A 19,045-nucleotide genomic window follows, 5' to 3' on the forward strand; every position below is an offset into this window, starting at 1 on the left:
ATGTTGAGTAGAGTCAAGCAAGTTATTGGAGTTGAGATATAAAGTTAACTCCTTATTGACAGCTTTTTCGAGAATTTCGGCTGCTACTATAGACTGCTGTAGGTGTCTGTACATTCAGGGTGTCTGCAGATTCATTCTTTTCTTTTCCTTTTACTGCACACTAAGTCTACCTCACATGCTCAAACTCAACAACAAAATGATGTGCAATTTCAGATGTGAGTCCCAATGACAAGGAGACATACCTGATCTCACACACACTATTGCCAGTAGACCTCTCCTTTTTTTTAAATAAAAAATGTGAATCATTAGGAAGCCTCCTAATCCTGTTCAAATTCAGTGTTCCCCAGGAAACAGTCACCACATCAAGGTAGAAGGAGCTTATCAGGTAGTACCTAATTGCATATCACACTCTGTTGGCACTGAAGGTCCCTGAAGGAGCTATGTTGTGAGCAGTGCTGCATGGTTTATTTTAAAAGGTACTCTGAAAAGATGTCAACCATAATCTCACTGCCCGAGGCCCTTGAATGCAGGAGCTATGTTTTCCTGGCTATCAACAGTAGCTATAACGCACACCAAGCATGTCATGAAGCATAGTCCCTGACACTGATGCACAGAGCGTCTTGTTAACGGCTGTTTACAGAAGGGAATTTAGTCTCTGGTCCACAACTGGGATAAGCTAGCTGGTAATCTTGCTTGTGCTCAATGTGTCTTGACTCATCTCTCCAATGCACATCTGCTTGTTACGTCTCCTCTTCAGAGCAATTATTGGGCTTCTTTCGTCTTTTGTATACTAATTCATCAGTGCCATTTAATCATCCTAAAGAAATATACTCCTTGCTATGTTCTGTTATTTATTTATTTATTTTAAAAGTTTTATATAGCGCGGACAAGATCTTTGCAGATATCAGAGCGCTTTACATAGAGGGGTACATGAGGGGGCGCAATCATACAAATAAATCAGCAGATCAAAACAGTACAAATATGTTACATAGAGAGGTATATGAGGGGGCATAGTCAGATAGATAAATCAATAAATCTAACAGTACAAATAGGTTACATAAAGGGGTATGTGAGGGATCATAGTCAGATAGATAAGTCAATAAATCAAACAGTACAAATGGGCGACTGCAAAGCCAATCATGTGAGCAATGAAACAACTCATACAAGTAGGCAAAGGGGTCAAGCATGTAATACAGATCGGTGTTGAGTGTTAACAGAGTTCTAGATACTGGTTCAAGTGTATTTAGCCATGAGGATAGCTTTTACTTCTTTTTTAAAGAGTGTAGTGGAAGAGATAAGCCTGGTTTCTGAAGGGAGTGAGTTCCAGATCCTAGGTGCCATTCCCGAGAAGGAGCGCTTATATGTTTTTTCCTTCCGGAATCTTCGCGGTTTCAGCAGAAGATTGTTTGTGCCTCTAGTGTTTCTGGTTCCGCCAGAGATTGTCAGTTTCTGGGCGAGGTAGCCGGGTGATTTTAGGTGAACCGCCTTGTGTGTCATGCAGGCGAATTGCAGGTGTATTCTGGCTTCAAATGGCAGCCAATTCAGGGATTTCAAGTCAGGGGTAATGTGGGAGTGCTTTTTTGACCCAGTAATGAGTCTCGCTGCAGCATTTAGGGAGGCTCTTAGTGGTGCGGTTGTGGTTAGGGGGAGTCCGCATAGGGCGGTGCTACCGTATTCAATTCGGGGGATGACTATTGCTTGTACTGCGGTTTGGAAGTCTTTGGCTGGGAGGAAGGGTTTAAGTTTCCTCAGAGTATTGATCTGGAAGTTCGCTCCCTTAGTTGCCTTGCTGATATGTTGCTGCATGTTGAGATTGGTGTCGAGTGTTATGCCTAAAGATTTTGCTGAGTCCACGATGGTGGGTTGGACATTGAGTGCAGTTAGGTGTTTAAGCCAGGTTTGAGTGGTGGAGATCTTAGCTGGAGGTGAGATCAGAAGGAACTCTGTTTTCAGGGCATTGAGTTTGAGGTGATTATCGGCAAGCCAGGATTGGGTGCATCTGATTGTTGAGTTCAGGAGCAGGATGTCATTGGGGGATTGTAATTTGAGATAAAGTTGGGTGTCATCGGCGTACATGTGAAAGTGTACATTGGATGCTTGTAGTAAGGTGGTGAGTGGTTCCATGACTAGGTTGAACAGAGTTGGGGATAGAGAGGAGCCCTGGGGGACGCCTAACGTTACAGGTATTGGTGAGGACATCAGGTTGTTGCTCTTGAATTTCTGCGACCTGTTGTGAAGAAAGGAAGTGAACCACTTGAGAACAGTTCCAGATAAACCCATTCTTGTGTTTAGGAGTTCTAGCAGCTTCTCATGTTTAACGGTGTCAAATGCTGAAGAGAGATCAAGAAGGATGAGGAGGCAAGTGTCGTTTTGGTCTAGCATTTGAAGTGCGTCGTCAATTATGTGCGTCATGGCCGTTTCTGTACTGTGTCCTGCTCGGAAGCCTGACTGGTGAGGGTTGAGGAGGTCAAATTGCTCAATGTGTTTAGTCAATTGCAGTTGTGCGCATTTTTCCTGTAGTTTGGCGAGGGTGGGAATATTGGTAATGGGTCGGTAGTTGTTGAGATCAGAGGGGTCGGCTGTGGGTTTCTTTAGTAGAGGTGTGACTTGACCAACTTTGAGGGAGTCAGGGATGCTTCCTTGTTGGAGAGAGCTGTTGACAATTTTAGTCCAGAGAGGGAGAAACAAAGGGGTAAAGTCTTTTACTGCGGAAGCAGGAAGGGGGTCCGTGAGGTGATTGGAAGGTTTCAGGGTGCTGAGCAGTTTGCCAAATTCTTCTTCCGAGTATGTGCCAAAGGTTGACCATGTAGCATTGTTTTTTGGTTCAGCGGGTGCTAGGCACTGGGGTTTGGAGTGGAGGCTTGCGTCAATAAGGGGATCCCTATTTATGTTGTCAGTTTTTTGGATAAAGAAGGCGGCGAAGTCTTCACAGGAGGGTGCTTTACTCACAGTGTTAAGTGGTTGGGGTTGTTCCTTGGATTGTGATTTGATTAGCTCAAACAGTTTTCTCGGGCGGTTTTTTGCTTGGTCGAGCTGGAGGCTGAAGAAGTCTGATTTTGTACGTTTTATTTTCCTGGAGTAGGCGTTTCTCTTTTTCTTCAGGTCTTTTAGGTGCATTGCAGAGGGAGCTGATCTCCAGATACGCTCAGCCATTCGCATGTCTCGTCTATCCTCATTGAGACTCCCGTCGTACCATGGGTTGGAAATTTTAGTAGTGACTCTTTTTAGCTGCATAAGTGCAGCCTCGTTAATTATTGAGGTCATAGCGTTGAGGTAGTGGTCAGTCAGTGTTTGAACGTCCGTATCGCCTGTCGGTGGAAGTAGGAGATTGCACCTGTTAGGGGGCAAAGAGCCTGGGTTGAGTTTTTTCATGTCTCTTTTCCAGACTTTCGGCTTGGAGAATTGAGCCGGGTTAACTTTAACTTTTTCATTTATGAAGAATGTGATAGTATGGTGATCTGACCAATCACAGGGTTGGATGGACTCGAGTAGGATAGAGTCCTCTTTGGAGATGATCAGGTCAAGGATAGAGCCTTTCTCATGGGTCGGGCTGTTGCATATTTGGGTGAGGTTAAGGGCGTCGAGGACATTTTTAAGACTATTTACCACCGCGTCATTGCGATCGTTCCAGTGGAGGTTAAAGTCCCCAAGGTATATTTGGGTGAGCTGCCGCCCGGAATTGGTTGAGATCATATCCATGATTTGTTGGGAAAAGGTGAAGTTGTCCCTGGGAGGGTGGTAAATGCTGTGAAGAGAACATATCGGTTTGCCCTCACTGATATGTTATGTTATATTTAATTTATAGAGCGCGAATCTACTCGAGAGTGTCCCGGTGCTTACTTCAGAAAAGAAAGAGATGCACACTAATCCGGTTAAAAGAGCAACGTTTTTAATTTCTTCTTGAACAGCAGTGGGTTTTGAATGCTACGCAGGGCCAGGGGCAGCATGTCTTTGATATGTTGAATTTTTATTACATATTTGTTTGGCAAAAGGAATTTTATTATAATGTACATTTCACAGTTCCTTTTCGTTCTTACCCTTGCAGTTCCTTGCACGCTAACTCTGAACCAGGACGGGACAGTATGGGTGACATTAAACAACCCAATTCGGGCACTGACACTGGGGCAGGTGAGTCTGTGCAATTGAATATTTTTCCCAGTGCTGGCAATAGTTGTACTTTTGCATATTGTTTGATGTTTGTGGCATTCATTTGCTACTGAAAACTTTGCATGGAACAACCATGGGATGGCACACACTTGGAGAGTTTGACGTGTCGCCTGCACTCAGTGTCTCAGAATTTTATTGGGAAGCAGAACAGCACAAAGTGTGAGAATACACCTACATTCTGTAATTTTGCTCCACTGGACATAATGGTGGTGTTTAGTCCTCTCCTATATTTGACTCGCATCCAGGCCATTTAATCAAATTTTATTACGCCTATTTTAGCGGAACACTTAAAGAATATTTCCTTATTCCCTCCACAGGTTCCCTTCTGTTGGTTGATATTAAACTGATGAGGCCAAACCGATATTCATTAAAGAGTATGAGTGAGAACCAGTCATACTCAAAGTAAAACCCCTCAAAACTCTTTTTCACCTCTCTCAGTTCTCTTCTGGTGTAGTTCTGATAAACTGTTCTCTGGCAGTTTTCCAGGGCTATTGGTACACAAGCCTTAGGATTCACACAGGATGAGGAAGTCAGGCTAACTGATCCTAAGGGGCAATAACAACACTTCGTCTATTTTGTCACCCTGAGTACTCCCAAGTTCGCCCTATAGCTGCCACAGAAAAGGTGCATCAAAATGCCATGTGCAGCTCTAGAAAGTTGGTCACCCTCTGCAACAAACAATGACAGCGCAGCAAAAAAGACAAAGGATTAACACAGTCTTCAGAATTTCCCAGTGCCAGAAGCCATGCCTTCCACCCCTCCCCCCTCCCCACACTAGCAATGTCTGAAGATATATATATACACAAAGTCACACTTACACTCCGCTCCCCAGCACACACCCAAGATACCCTAAAAGAAACTTAAGTCACTTCCTTCTTTATACTTTACTAGCAGCCCGCCCCAGCGTTGCCTGGGGTAGAAGGGGGCTGGGGGCTGCATTTCAGGTTTGCGTGCTCTCCCGCCCAGGCCCCCGCCCGCCACGACACTGTCTGTGTCCCGGACAATGTTGTGGCGGGCGGGGGCCGGGGCGGGAGAGCACGCAAACCTGAAATGCTGGCTTCCCCTACCCCCGCCTGCCCTGACAATCCCCAGCAGCCCGTGCCCCGCCTGCCAGCCCGCATCGACCCTGGCTGCTCTGCTGCTCACACCGCCGGTCCATATTTCTCCGCTCCTCCGCTCTGCCACTCACCACCTGTCCGTCGCCGCTCCTCCCCGCGCCATATCCGCCTCTCCGCTCCCCCGCTGGCCTCACTTCACCGCTCCTCCCCTGCGCGCCATGTCCGCCGCTCCTGGGACGCTGCTCCTCCCCTGCTCCTGACGTGATGACGCACAGTCGCGGCCGGCGCTACTTTGGGGGTACTACTTTTTGTAAAAATGTAACTTTTTATATAACGTTTATTTAAAAAATTTTTAAAGCCTATGACCATCTACACACCCTGCCGATTTCAACAGTGTATCGGGTGTGTAGATTGACGCTGTGGTTCCCGAGTTTACCTTGCCTAAAGGTGCAAGTTCTCTCTTTATAATAGTAGTATAGATTTCCAGGTATGTTTCTGTGGCTATTTGGGATAGCTTTGTTTGGTCCAATACAGGAGACAGGTTTTCGTCTTCTGGATGCCATTTCTCCACATTTTACGTTGAAGCTTTACATTAAATATGAAGACGCACAGAACAGAATCGCCTTACTATCATACTTAGGCAGCCTTATGTTGCCCACTTGTATGATTTCAGACATTCTACATGAGTAAGGAGAGCAGTCAGGGAAAATCCCAGATAAACAAATAGTTTTTACAATTTGGGTTGTATTTGAATACCAAATAAGCAATGCTTTCTTTACTAGGGGAGATTTCCCTGCGATGTACAAGTAGTTTTCAAAAGCTGGAGTGGTATTAGCAATACTAAAGAAGCACAATAAAAACATTTAAGCAACTAGAAGTCATGATTGTACCGTGAGGAAGGGTGCTTATATCTTAGCCTTCGACTGGCTGACATCCTGTTAGATAGTCAACATAGGGTGGATATGCCCATTCAAGGCTCATTTTAAAAATCTCTCAATAACCACATCACAAGGGAGTAGGTGCCTTTCCGCCTAATAAGTCTGTGCCATGTCAGCAGAATACGGAGTGCAGCTCCATTCCAAGGGAAGCCCCTTGCCCAGTTTAAAAGAATGACTGTCTGCTCCTTTCTCGTACTCCCTCTCTCTTTTGTCTTTCCAGCTTCTCAGGCTAATACAGGTGAATACATGAGAAACTTGTTGGGGCCCTCAATCAATCATTTGTAAAGCACACTACATACCCCCCGAGGGTTTCAAGGCACTGGGGCGGGGGGGGGCTACTGATCGAGCAGCCAGGTCTTGAGTATCCTCCTGAAGGTCAGCAGGTCTTGGGTCTGTCGTAGGCTCAGTGGGACGGTGGCGAGTGAGAGGTCGGAGGAGCGTAGCTGGCGGTTGGGGATGTAGGAGAGCCGTCTGTGGAGGTAGGCTGGGCCGGTCTTGTGAAGTGCCTTGTGTATGTGGGTTAGGAGCTTGAAGGATATCCTCGTGTTGACAGGGAGCCAGTGCAGGATTCTCAGGTGGGGGGTGATGTGGCCGTGGCGTGGTAAGTCAAGGATCAGTCATGCCGAGGCGTTTTTTGGATGCATTGTAGTAGTTTGATGAGCTCCCACGTAGAGGGCGTTTCCGTAGTCGAGTCTGCTGCTGACGAGGGCCTGGGTGACTGTCTTTCTTGTATCTGTCGGGATCCATCTGTAGATCTTGCGGAGCATGCGGAGGGTGTTGAAGCAGGAGGAGGAGACGACGTTGACTTGCTTGGTCATTGAGAGCGTTGAGTCGAGGATGATTCCCAGGTTGCGTGCATTGTCGGTGGGTGTCGGGGCTGCCCCCAGTGCCGTCGGCCACCAGGAGTCATCCCATGTTGAAGGGTTGGAGCCGAGGATGAGGACCTCCGTCTTGTCCGAGTTCAGCTTCAGACGGCTGGTCTTCATCCAGTCAGGAACGGCCTTCATTTCTTCGTGGGGTTGGCTTTGGCAGTGATGGGTTCCTTGGTGAGGGAGAGAATCAGCTGAGTGTCGTCGCCGTAGGAGATTATGTTGAGGTCGGGCTACGTGTGCGAGCGGGCCCATGTAAATGTTGAACAGCGTCGGGCTGAGGGAGGATCCCTGGGGTACGCTGCAGATGATCTCGGAGGCTTTGGAACCGAATGGGGGAGGCGGATGCTCTGGGTTCTACCGGAGAGGAAGGAGGTGGTCCAATCCAGAGCCTTGTCTCGGATCCCTGTTGTGTGGAGGCGTGTGCGTAGTGTGCGGTGGCAGACGGTGTAGAAGGTGGCAGAGAGGTCTAGGAGGATGAGTGCTGCGGTCTTGCCATTGTCCAGCAGGGTCCTGATGTCATCGGTGGCGGCAATGAGGGCAGTCTCGGTGCTGTGTTTGCTGCGGAACCCTGACTGGGAAGGGTCCAGGATTCTGTTTTCTTCGAGGTATCGGGTTAGCTGTCTGTTGATGGTTTTCTCGATGACCTAGTGCGGTAAGGGGAGCAGAGCAATGGGCTGGAAGTTCTTGAGGTCTCTTGGGTCTGCCTTCGGTTTTTTGAGTAGGGCGTTGATTTTTGCGTGTTTCCAGATCTCTGGGAAGGTCGCGAATTCGAGGGAGAGATTGATGACGTTGCGCAGGTGGGGTGCGATGGAGCTGCTTGCTCTGTTGAAGACGTGGTGAGGGAATGGGTGTGACGGAGAGTCGGAGTGGATTGTGCGCATGGTCTTGATGGTGTCATCGATGCTCACGCTGGCCCAGGCTAGCAGGGGGTCGTGGTCGATGGTGTGTCGAGGGTCTGTTGTGTTGCTGTCTGTTGGGGCTGTCTGGGTGTTGTAGCTGTATTTCACTATCAGAACATGTAAACCGCACCAGTACTTGCCCCACCTTTCAAATACACTGCACCCTGCCCATGGGGGTACCATGGGCCTACCTTGAGGGGGAGGGTGGGTGGGTCTTTTTACGTGTCATAAAAGGGAAGGTTAGGGCATTGCAAGTGGGTGCACTTGCAAGTTCGACAATGGCAGTTTAAAACTGCACTCACAGACACTACAAAGGCAGGTCTGAGACATGTTTACAGGGCTACTTATGTGGGTGGCAGAAACAGTGCTACAGGGCCATTATAGCATTTGAGTTATAGGTCCTGTCACCCTCAGTGCAGTTTACTAGGGACTTACCAGTAAATCAAATATGCAAATCATGGATAGCCAATCATAATTACAATTAAGGATGCTTGTTTCCTGCCCCGGCTTGGTAGTTCAGGCTGGACTGTTTCCATGAGGAAGCGGGTCAAGACTGATTTGCATGTGGCTGAGTATAAACCGTGGGTGGCGTAGTGAGCAAAAGAACAATGGATTTAACCCAGATCTCTTGACTGGGGTGAATATTTGATTCATTCAGCATTCCGTCCATTTGTTGCTGCAGCACTTTTCCCCCTAAGTGGGATGGGTATGCCCAGATGTGGCTCCCTTGCTCGCTGGATTCAAGCTAGCCTGGATGATGAGGGGTGTTACAACCAAACCGGTCCCAGGATGCTTGTTTCCAGTCCCGGGAGGACCCAGCTTGGCAGTTCGGTCTGGACATTTCCCATGAGGAACAGGGTCAAGACTGATTTGCATATGGCTGAGTCCAAACTGGTGTGGCATAGTGAGCAAAAGAACGATGGATTTAACCCAGATCTCTTGACTGGTGGTGAATGTTTGATTCATTCAGCATTCCATCCATCATTTGTTGCTGGAGCACACAGGCCCACTAGTAGCATTTACAGGCCCTGGGCACACATAGGGTACTTTTCAAGGGACATACAAGTAAATCAAATATGCCAATCATGTAGAACTAATCAGATTCACAATTTACACAGGGAGCACTTGCACTTTAGCACTGATCAGCAGTGGTAAAGTGCCTAGAGTACATAAACTAGCAAAGATGAAGTCCAGCATAACATCAAAAATACAGGAGGTAGAGGCTAAAAGACTGGGAAATCACACCAAGGATGCCAGGTCTAACAATCAATCATCCTCAAAAATAGTTTGTTATGACAGATCTTTCTTCTACGAAGCTGTAGACATTAATTTGCTCAAGACCTTCGAGAACAATAGAGTTTTTTCTAGTCCTTGATGTGAAGGACCCAAACAGATCTCTTGATAAATGTGTTTTCGACTTGGTGTTTTTAATAAACATTTTAATAAGATTGATGCATTCTGATGGACTTCGTGGTCGTTCTGAAAAAAGTTTACATTTTCTACATTAAAGCCATTTAGCATACTGCTTAGGTTACAAGACACTGAACTGGTCTGTGTTTCGACACATGTAATGATTCATTGAGTTTCATCAGTTACCTAAGCTAGACGGAGAGACCCAGAGTGGATGACTGTATCACCACCAAACAAGTAAAGGAAGTAGTGTTGGTTTACTTTCAGGCAGGCAAATGACTCGCATGCAAATGTTAACTGCTGAAGCTGACAACATTGACTTTTACATGGTTGATGGCACATACAGTGTGTATGGGCTGCTAAGCTAAGATCTGCCAATGTAGCTGTCAGGGTCTGGCCACAGATGTGCATGTCACCAAATGTGACTGATCCATTCTGCTCACCAAAAACAGGGTCAGTTATCTGTCTTTTAAAGTAAAGTACTTTTGCCATTCTGCAGCAGAAAGAAATCCATGTTTATAATGCAGATTTCGGTGTAGATGACAAAGCATCGCTACAGTAAACATTTGATCAGGAATACCCTTTTCCTAATACTTTTTCCTATTTGTTCTTTGTCTAATGATTTACATTTGCATTTACTTTTCTGCACATCAACCCTAATTATATTGTTCATTCTGAATGAATATATATCCTTTTCACTTTATTGACTTTCCAAGCGCACCTATTCTGTCACCCAGGCATCAGTTTATCACTTAGGTTTGTAGAAAAACATTTCTTGTTAATTTACACCGCACATTTTAAAACAGTGCTAGCAATTATAATCAAAAGGGGCATTATTGGAGCAATGTTAGCAACTTATGCTCACGGTACACAGTATCCGGTAGTTTAAAAAGTCTCACTAGTTATAGCTTGTCAATGGGCTAATGCTAAAAGCCCTTTTCTCCCACATGTAGCTCTCATATTTGTATATTCCCAGCTGATAATAAGCACTTGCTTATGGTTGTGATTTATAATGATGTGGGCCATGTCATGGAATGGAAAACCCGGCTGTCTGCAGTCGTGTTTTAAGCAGTTACTGCAAAATTGTAGCACTAATCAGATTAAATGTGGGCTCATGCCCATGATGTATAAATATCTAATAAGGGCATGTAGCATACATGTTCTACGAATTCATATGTCAAAAGAGCAATAAAAAGTTTAAAAACTGTTATTTTGACTGGTATAATATAATAAACGCAGCCTTCCTCAAGAAATCCTCAAGACATCTTTCATTTTTGGGATATTTTACTACAGTGACCACGATTCAAGAAATGATTGTGCCCCGTCTAAATTACTTGCCCACAAAATAGATTTTTTAATTCTCTTATTTTTTTATTTTTCTTGAAAACATTTTTCTTTTACTCTTTTCACGTGTCTCTTGGGACTGTCCCAGATTTCAAAATAGTTAGGGATTTCAATGTATGTTCTTGCTGGTGATACTTACTGATTTTAATGGTTCTTCTTCATTTCAAAGCTGCTTTCTTTCTTATGATGGAATTCATGTCAGAGACATTCACTTCTCTCTGTCTGTCTACCTCTGTGGCTTTTCTACCTTTGCAGTAGTGAGCAGTCTTCTCTCATATTGTAGCAGTAGCACACCTAGCCTATTACACCACTTCATAGACGACAAATATTGCTTGCGCCTTCTCAAAGAATGTGCATTTAAACTTACTCTTGCATCCTGGTTCTTTTCCATTCTTAGCTTGTTGGTATCTCCGTTGGCTAGGGGCAGGACTGAAATCTGCTTCTAATGTTGTTAAAGCAACATCAGAACCATGAGCACATTCATGCCCTTGTCTCTGCTTGTATGTGGACCATTGCTAGCTCCTATTTAATCTCTTGCTTAGCGATGCTCTTTCACTGCTTGCCCCAATACTTCAGGTTTTTTGGGTTTATTTCTGTTTTTTTTTTTAGATCATCCTCTTCTTCTTACAGCCTTGTAGCTTATACTGCAACATTAGCATAGCATGATCTCTTTGTCTCGTATTTGAAGGAACAGTCATTCAGTGCTTACCTGTGCTCTTTTTCCTACCATCAGTAAGAGGTCCTCTGGAGTTGCCAAAATTACGTGGAACAATTAAGGATCTTCAGGATGATGGGCCAGTAATTAAGAGCAGGGTTACTCTCACCAGGCCAAGAACATAGGACAGCAGAGCTACCGCCAGGTAACTGGGGTTGTCTATGGCCCCTCGTCTACCTCAATCCACCTTCCATCCCTTTTGTGGGTATGGAAGGGGTCTCCAGCTGCACTCCTACCCTCTTAGCCACTACAGTCCTTTTCATGGCCGAAGATCCCTGCGACTGGGGACAGGTTTCCAGCGGTTAGGACAGTCCACCACTCCCTCGGCAGCTGCTGCCTCCAAGCCTCTTTAATTCGCCCTCAGACCATCATGGGCACCCAGTGGGAGGCAGAATAAGCCATCACCTCCAACAGTGGCGGTCAGTAATGTCAGACCTATAGGACTACAGGTCGTCCGGAAGGGCTACACCGTCCCCTTTGAGACACCTCCTCCGTCCGTTTCATCCACTTATGACTGGACGATGGTGGACCATCTCTCCTTGCTCCGTCAAGAAGTGCAGGCTTTCTTGGCCAAGGGTGCTGACACCCGAAGTAGGTTGTGGTTGCTATTTTAGCTACTTTCTGGTGCCCAAGATGGGTGAAGAACTCTGACCTAGCCTTCTCAACCTCTTCTTGAAAAAGGAGAAATTCAAAATGCTCACTCTCATCCAAGTGTTGTCTGCCCTGGATCCAGGAGACTGTATGGTAGTATTGGACTTTTAGGACTCTTATTTACACGTCCCCGTCCTACCGGCCCACAGTTATTATCTGTGGTTCATGGTGGGCTGCAAGCATTTTTAGTTTGCTATGCTCCTCTTTGGCCTTATTAGAGCACTCCGGGTGTTCACCAAGGTGATGGCAGTATTCAGCGCCTGTTTGTGGAGGTCAGTGATTTTCAGTCTTCCCCTACCTTGCAGACTGATTGTTGAAGGTGGCGGTTGTCTCCGACGTTCACTATCAACATGCCGAAGTCACACCTTACTGCCTCTGAGATGCTCCATTTTATCGGAGCTGTTCTAGACATGGTACGGTTTCGGGCCTATCCTCCGAATGGAGAGTCCAGGAGATTCAGGGTATGATACCGATGTTTCAGCTTCTATCCTGGATTTCAGTAAGACTGACTGAGGCTGTTGAGCCACGTGCATCCTGCTGGTAAACCATGCCCGCTGGCATATGCAGGCTCTGCAGTGGGACCTGAAGGCCAAGTGGGCGTGGCATCAGGGGAAATCTCTCCAACAAGGTGCAGATCTCTGAAGGAACTGCAAAAGATCTGCAGTGGTGGCTAAAGAACCTCGATTAGGTCCAACTAATTCTATTACCATTTTATTGTTCATATTTGCTGTGCTCTCAGCAGGTGGCGTGACACTCCTCCACCCTAATGGAGAAGCTGCTGCTGTGTACTGTTAGTTTTGTACCACCCATAGTTACATCTCGGGCATGATGCAAAGAAGTGTTTATTTTTCAGTTTTGAATAGGCTTGTAGCAGGATATCATTCTCTGGAAGTCAAGAATCAGTGTTGTTTTAATCTTAAACTTGGTGATGTATCTCACTACACGTATGCATCTAATTTATATGTTATTCCAAGTATCTTACTTGTTTTTCCAGGCAGATTGTAATGGTGTTTTGCAAAGCATAAAACAGAATTAACCATAATACAAACTGGCTGCTAATTGTTTCCTTTGCAAACAATGGTAATCTTGAGTGGGCTATTATTTTTACACATGATAAAATGAAAACATATTTTTTTTATGTAAAACTTGAACTTCTTTCTACTTTAGCCAAAACTCCTGCATTGGATCTATTCTGCATTTGCACTGAAGCTTTTAACATGTAACAGTCCCTGGTCCAACATCATTCCTTGCCCAGGCTTTCAAAGAGTACTTGGCCAAGCATCTTCAACTGGTGTAAGCCCTATCATCCCTTGAACATATGGAATCTAGTTAAATTGTGAGGACATGCATCATATTGTTGTCATTCATATTGCAGAAAAGTTGTTGTGGGAATTGTAAGTCAATATTCCCATGGCCGTCATCTCCCAGATCATTCATACCATCCATTGAACGCTGGACGTGATGCTGTACTCCACTTAGGTAATGTAGGCAATTGGCGATCAATAAGAAGTAGGTTGCTGATTGACTCTGGTGGAGTAGGTACGATGTCGGTCAAGGGAGACCCTGAATTCCGTTCACTCAGTGTAACAAAGTAGAATAAACCCTCAAGTTGTAGAAGTATCTTGAGATGCCCTGCTCTGCTTGTCACCAGTGTAACAAAGTAGAATACATCCTTTTTGATGTTGGTAGGTTCTTTATTAAAAGAGAATTCCATCTGCATGTCAGGCTGCAAATCCAGGTCATTGTAACTTTCACTGGCACATGGAACCCACAACATGTCATAGCTCGGCTAGAATGACCTGACTTTACATGACTCTACATTCTTACTAAGCAGCTCAATGCTAAATACCACTTTCAGGCTTTTAGACCCCATTATACAATGCATTTCATACAGTCTCTCAGGTCAGAAGTGTGAGATTTTTGGGCAACCCTGAATTATATGATGTAAGGCACCCCTTTGGCTACCCCTTTCAACATAAGTCAGACTTTGAAGCATCCATGTCTTTGAGTTGGGCTGGAGTATAAGACTTTTCACTATGCATCTACCTTATGTGCACTCATGGCACTTTTAAATGCCCTAGCCCATGTGTGGGACGGGTCGGCATCAGCAAGGGCGAATTGTAATTCCTGTGACAGTTTTTCTTGGCCGGGCCATGCCTCTCCTATCAAGGCACCCTGGTAGGTTTGTGAAGTTTAGAGATTAAAATTGTTTCTTTTTGGGATTTCTGTTTGAATGACATGTGTGCCCACTTATTTCTCTTCCATGTCTCGACATCCATAACCCAGTGCCTTATCTGGACATACTCAACTCTCTCAAACTCTCCAACAGTGCTGGTGGCTTACTTACACGATTCTAAAGATATTATTGATCTTGAATTGAACAAATAGCGCACTTTAGAACAGGAGCGAATGCATGATTGTCAAATAATGTCTTGAATGAGGGTGGAATGGTAGTAGCCACTGGGTTCCTCCTAAATCATTTTGGTGCATTGAGCATAAGAGCTCGTTACATAAGGAGGTTAAACATTTCAGCGAGTTACCAACCAAAACATAGAATATTTTCAGTTACTATCTATAACAGAACCTGGAGGCCCATTGCTAAGTATTATGTTTAAAATCCTATTAGTCAATAAAAAAAACATTAACCTACAGTAACAATCATATGTGCACAGCAATGTCCAATTTACTGTACGTATTTTGTTCAAGAATTGCTTTTTAATTGCTGTTTTGTTTGTATTTTTTATTTTAGTTTGCTGTATTCTACAAAGGCGATGAATGCCTCGGCAGTGGGAAAATCATGAGACTGGGTCCATCTCTGTACACATTAGGGCAAAGTAAAATTGAAAATACTCCTTCAACGAATGTGTCAAAAGAGGAAGTGGAGACATGTGGTCCATTGTCCTGATTGAGTCTTCTTCCCATCTGGTCTTTGTTGGCTGTGGAAAATATTAAGAACTAAGCACCCATTTTAGGTGGCAGGCAAGACTTGCTTCTAGGACAAGACATGTTGGAATACACTTTTTTCCGGAGAGGCATTTAAGAACATTGATGCAACTTACTCATATGTTGAGTCTCCTTTCCTTCAAGGTATTTGGGATGTCCCAATCCACATGCAAGTCCTGGAACATAACTTTACCTCTTCCGACTTAAATGGTTGAGATTCTGGAACATGCACACCACAGGTTCCCCTAACTTATGGAGTCGTTGACTCCAATACATCATGCCTTTACTTACACCCAAGGCAGTCAGTGATGGCTGCATAGCTTGTCTTTCTCTGCATGGAGACATCGCTTTTGTCAGCTTAGTCCTAATTGATTTTAAAAGGTATCCCGACCAACAACCATATATTTCCAAGACTTTGTGTCTTGTCCATTGATGAGGGGGACCGTGAAGCCTCGGAACACCTCGTGATTGAAATGCTTGAGGAAAGTCTGAGCAGTGTTCGCAGGTCTATTGCTCCTGATACCGGTGACCCCCTCTATAGCGTTGCCAAGTCTTTCTGGCACAAAGCAGGCGTACCATGTGGTTTCCTCACCATTTGTGCTGGGGATCACCATTAGTACATATATTGTTGTACAATTTTGTTGAGAGCTCCCGGACAACAGTTGTTTATGCACAGGGGGTATTTCACTTACCTCTGTGTGGAAAGGCACTAGTGATGAAACATGCTACAATACAAAGTGGGAAGGTGACCTACGCATATCTTTTGGGAGACCTGTAACACTTAGAGGAGTAATAACATATATATTTTGGAGGGGATCTCTAGCACTGATGGTGTTGTATATTGGTTGGTGATAAACCTTGGATGGTGAGGAAAAGGAATTCTGCTGGACCCGGGTGCCCTATGGTCGTAAATGGCAACCCAATGCCTATGAGGTATTTTTCTTACTGCTCACCAGGAAAATTACTACCTAGTACAACTTGAGGCCAGATAAAGCAGTCTGTGTAGCCACCTAACTTCCAGTACGATTCTTTGTGGCTGCTGCAGCATCCTCAACTTCTATGTCTTTCAATAAAGAAACAATTTCCCTTGCCATACTGACATTAAGTTGCACCCTAATTTGTCCAAGCACTGTTGTTAAACTTTAACAGATGCTGTACTGGTGAGGCACAACAAGAAGTGCGTGTGTGCACCTAGCAGATTCCCTTCCTCCTTCCCTCCCAAATGAACATAAAGCAGAAATGCTGATTGACTTAAGAAAAAGCATGTAGACGTCCACTCCTCCGCTGCTGTTTGCCGTGGAAATGTTGATGCTGCCAATTTAGTGATGGGAGTCAAGGCGGCAAATCTTTCTGAAATCATCTTTCTTTCGCTACTTTAGGCCAAGGCCCAGGCCCAGTTTCACTTCAATGGCTGCTTCACAGTGGTTCCAAAGAGCTTTGGTCTAGTAGCCTTATTTTTCCAGGTCATATCTCTGGTATTTATGAGTTACAGTGGATTCCGATGTGATCTACTGCTCACTGGTATCAGAAGATGGATCCCAACTTATCCTTAGATGGAAGTCCTGTATAACCTGTATCAGTGGTCGCAGGGAACTAACCTCATGTTGAGTCTCCCCATCACTCCTCCTGGCACTCAGAGTTGACCACAGCTCAATAGTTTAAGTATGGTTTGCACATCTTCATGGGCCCTCTTCTCGCCTTCGGTGGACTTCTTCATTTACGTCAGCATTCTGGAGATGAAGGAGGCTTTCTACAGCAGAAATCCTAGTTGGCTTCGCTGCAGGGCAAGAGCAAGAGGATGTTATTGTTCATAAATAATACAACCACTGTGCTCATTAGCAACTGGAGAGTTGTCATATGCTTTCACCAGATCTGCCATTGGCCTATGTGCCTGTAGAAAATCTGAGAGCGTATGGCTTTCCGAAATTATCTACTGGGGGTCATCTAAGGGTGACATAGACTACTTGAGCATATATTACAAAGAATGCTAATGCGCACACCACATACTATCAAGATATATTTTTGGTATGTGCATCAGCATTGGATGTGGTGTATGTTTCTATAGTCTGTTTTTGGATTCAGGAGTTCCAAAAGGCACCGCTACCACAAACTATCTTTTGATAACTTATATTTGCAAGGACGCAATTCAAACTACCTCATGTCATTTTGCCTAATACACAGTACAAATCACACGTCAACCACTTTTCATATCTTAAGTGAATAGACTAAGCAGACTGACAAACACGTACATCCCAACGAGGCAGCAGCTGAACAAATGATCTACCTCATATTCAGTCATTTGATTGTTCTGTCTAAGAGAGAAGACCCTTCAGTCCAACCTGGATGCAAAAAACGTTTTTACACTCAGCCAGAATTACTAGTGTGTTCTGTCTTACCCGGCACGGTGAGCATGGACCTATCAGGGACTGATTGATGTGGGAATCCAGAGTCACAAACTTTTGAGTTCTTGCGCTTAAACCATTCAATCCATTGGCCACCAATGACATGAAAGTGGTAACTCTGAAGTTTGTGTTTTTGTTGCCTGTGTTCGCGGGGGGATTCCTTCTTTGAGCCCTCAATGCTTTTTCATAAGGCTAATCAGTACATTTCCCATTGTTCTTTTGTGATTTAGGGCGTAATAATGAAGACAGTCAGACTCTCGTCTGACCGGCACTGTGGTGGAAGCAGGAACGCCCAACTAGAAGTCGCGGACCCGCTGCCCGCATTACATAGTGTATATTTTGTATTGTGGCTTGTGCAGCACAGGCCGTGATACAAAATATACACATTTAAAACATCTCTGAACTATGTAGCATGCACCATGCAGTGCCTGCCACATGGTGAAGGGATGTTTAGGGAGGTACCATAGGTGCCTCCCAGGCACCATAGTGGAGGGCCAGGTGGGAAGGGGCTCTGCTAGGGGCACCCAAAGTCACTTTCTGCCTGCCTTTTCATGGAGGGTGAACCACCATGAAAGGACAGGCAGAAAGGGACATTGTAATCCCTACAGCGGTTCCTGAGCAGGCAGCACCCTCATTGAGGGAATGGGAGGCCAACTGTTGCATTGACGGGATCCTGTTGGACGTGGTGGTCTTTCCTCGTCAACAGTCGAGCTATGACTGCCTGCATCCTAATACGACAGTCGGACAAATGGGCTGGATGGCGGTGGGACTGTTACCGACGGCCTGACGGTGGTGGTCCGCCGCCATCATAATCTGGCCCTAAATGTCATTCTGGAAATTATTTTCTCTTCTTTTTCCCTATTCCCTATACTTTGATTCCGAGTAGCCTTTTAACACATTGTATAAGAGACCTCCAATATCTCAATACCTTGTTTGGAGGTCTTGGAAGGCAGGTCTCCCCCAGATAGCTGTCTTTGAGGGGTTGGGCAGTTTAGCCGAGTTTAATTGAAGGACGTGTTGGTCCATAATAAAGCGAGTATTATGGTTGCCCTGTCCCGATGTATGTTTCTTTTCTGTCTTCACATGAACTGGGTGGAAGGGAGATTGGGCTCATACTGGTGGTCTTTAGTCCCCCTTCCACCCTTGGCAAATAAGCCCACCTCGCTGTGATGCGATCTGCTTAGAACTTCTCAGGGGCCTGTGTGAAAGGGGCACGAAGGACTGCCCACATGTGCAAATGAGGGGGTGACTTATTTTAGTACATCTACAAGTGATGAAAAATTATTTACTAGATTTACCTCAAATTTATATGTGACGTTTTTTTTAATAGAAAACATGTATTTAAATATCTTGGCAGTTCTGAAACTGTGCATATTTATGTAAGTTAATTAAAAAAAGGTTGTTTCTATACATGACTTGTTTGCTTTGTTTTATAATTCCTCCCTTAGTCGCTATTAGATTCATGAAGTGGCTGTGGTTAAAGATACTTTTATGTTACTATTTTTTGGGAAAGGGTTTATGAAATATTACATTGCTTTTGTGATTCCCTTAGCTACTGTTTTTTTTCTTAAAGCGATCCATGCATTGCATGTGATGTTTATCAGAGCTCTTCCCAAGCACCCTCTTCCGATTCAGTGAAGTTGTCT

General features: G+C 44.9%; 1 protein-coding gene across 1 annotated transcript in view; it reads left to right on the plus strand.

Annotated features, from left to right (window-relative positions):
• Positions 1–18,807, plus strand: part of TRMU (tRNA mitochondrial 2-thiouridylase) — a 115,638-nt gene extending 96,831 nt beyond the window's left edge. Inside the window, exons 10-11 of the mRNA XM_086967264.1 lie at positions 4,046–4,128; positions 14,804–18,807. Of these exons, the coding sequence (XP_086823390.1) occupies positions 4,046–4,128; positions 14,804–14,959 (239 nt within the window). The 3' untranslated portion in view covers positions 14,960–18,807. The remainder of the gene's footprint in view (positions 1–4,045; positions 4,129–14,803) is intronic.
• The last annotated feature ends 238 nt before the right edge of the window (positions 18,808–19,045 follow it).

Source organism: Lissotriton vulgaris, chromosome 1_1 (genome assembly GCF_964263255.1).
Source record: "Lissotriton vulgaris chromosome 1_1, aLisVul1.2, whole genome shotgun sequence".
NCBI classification, from domain to species: Eukaryota; Metazoa; Chordata; class Amphibia; order Caudata; family Salamandridae; genus Lissotriton; species Lissotriton vulgaris.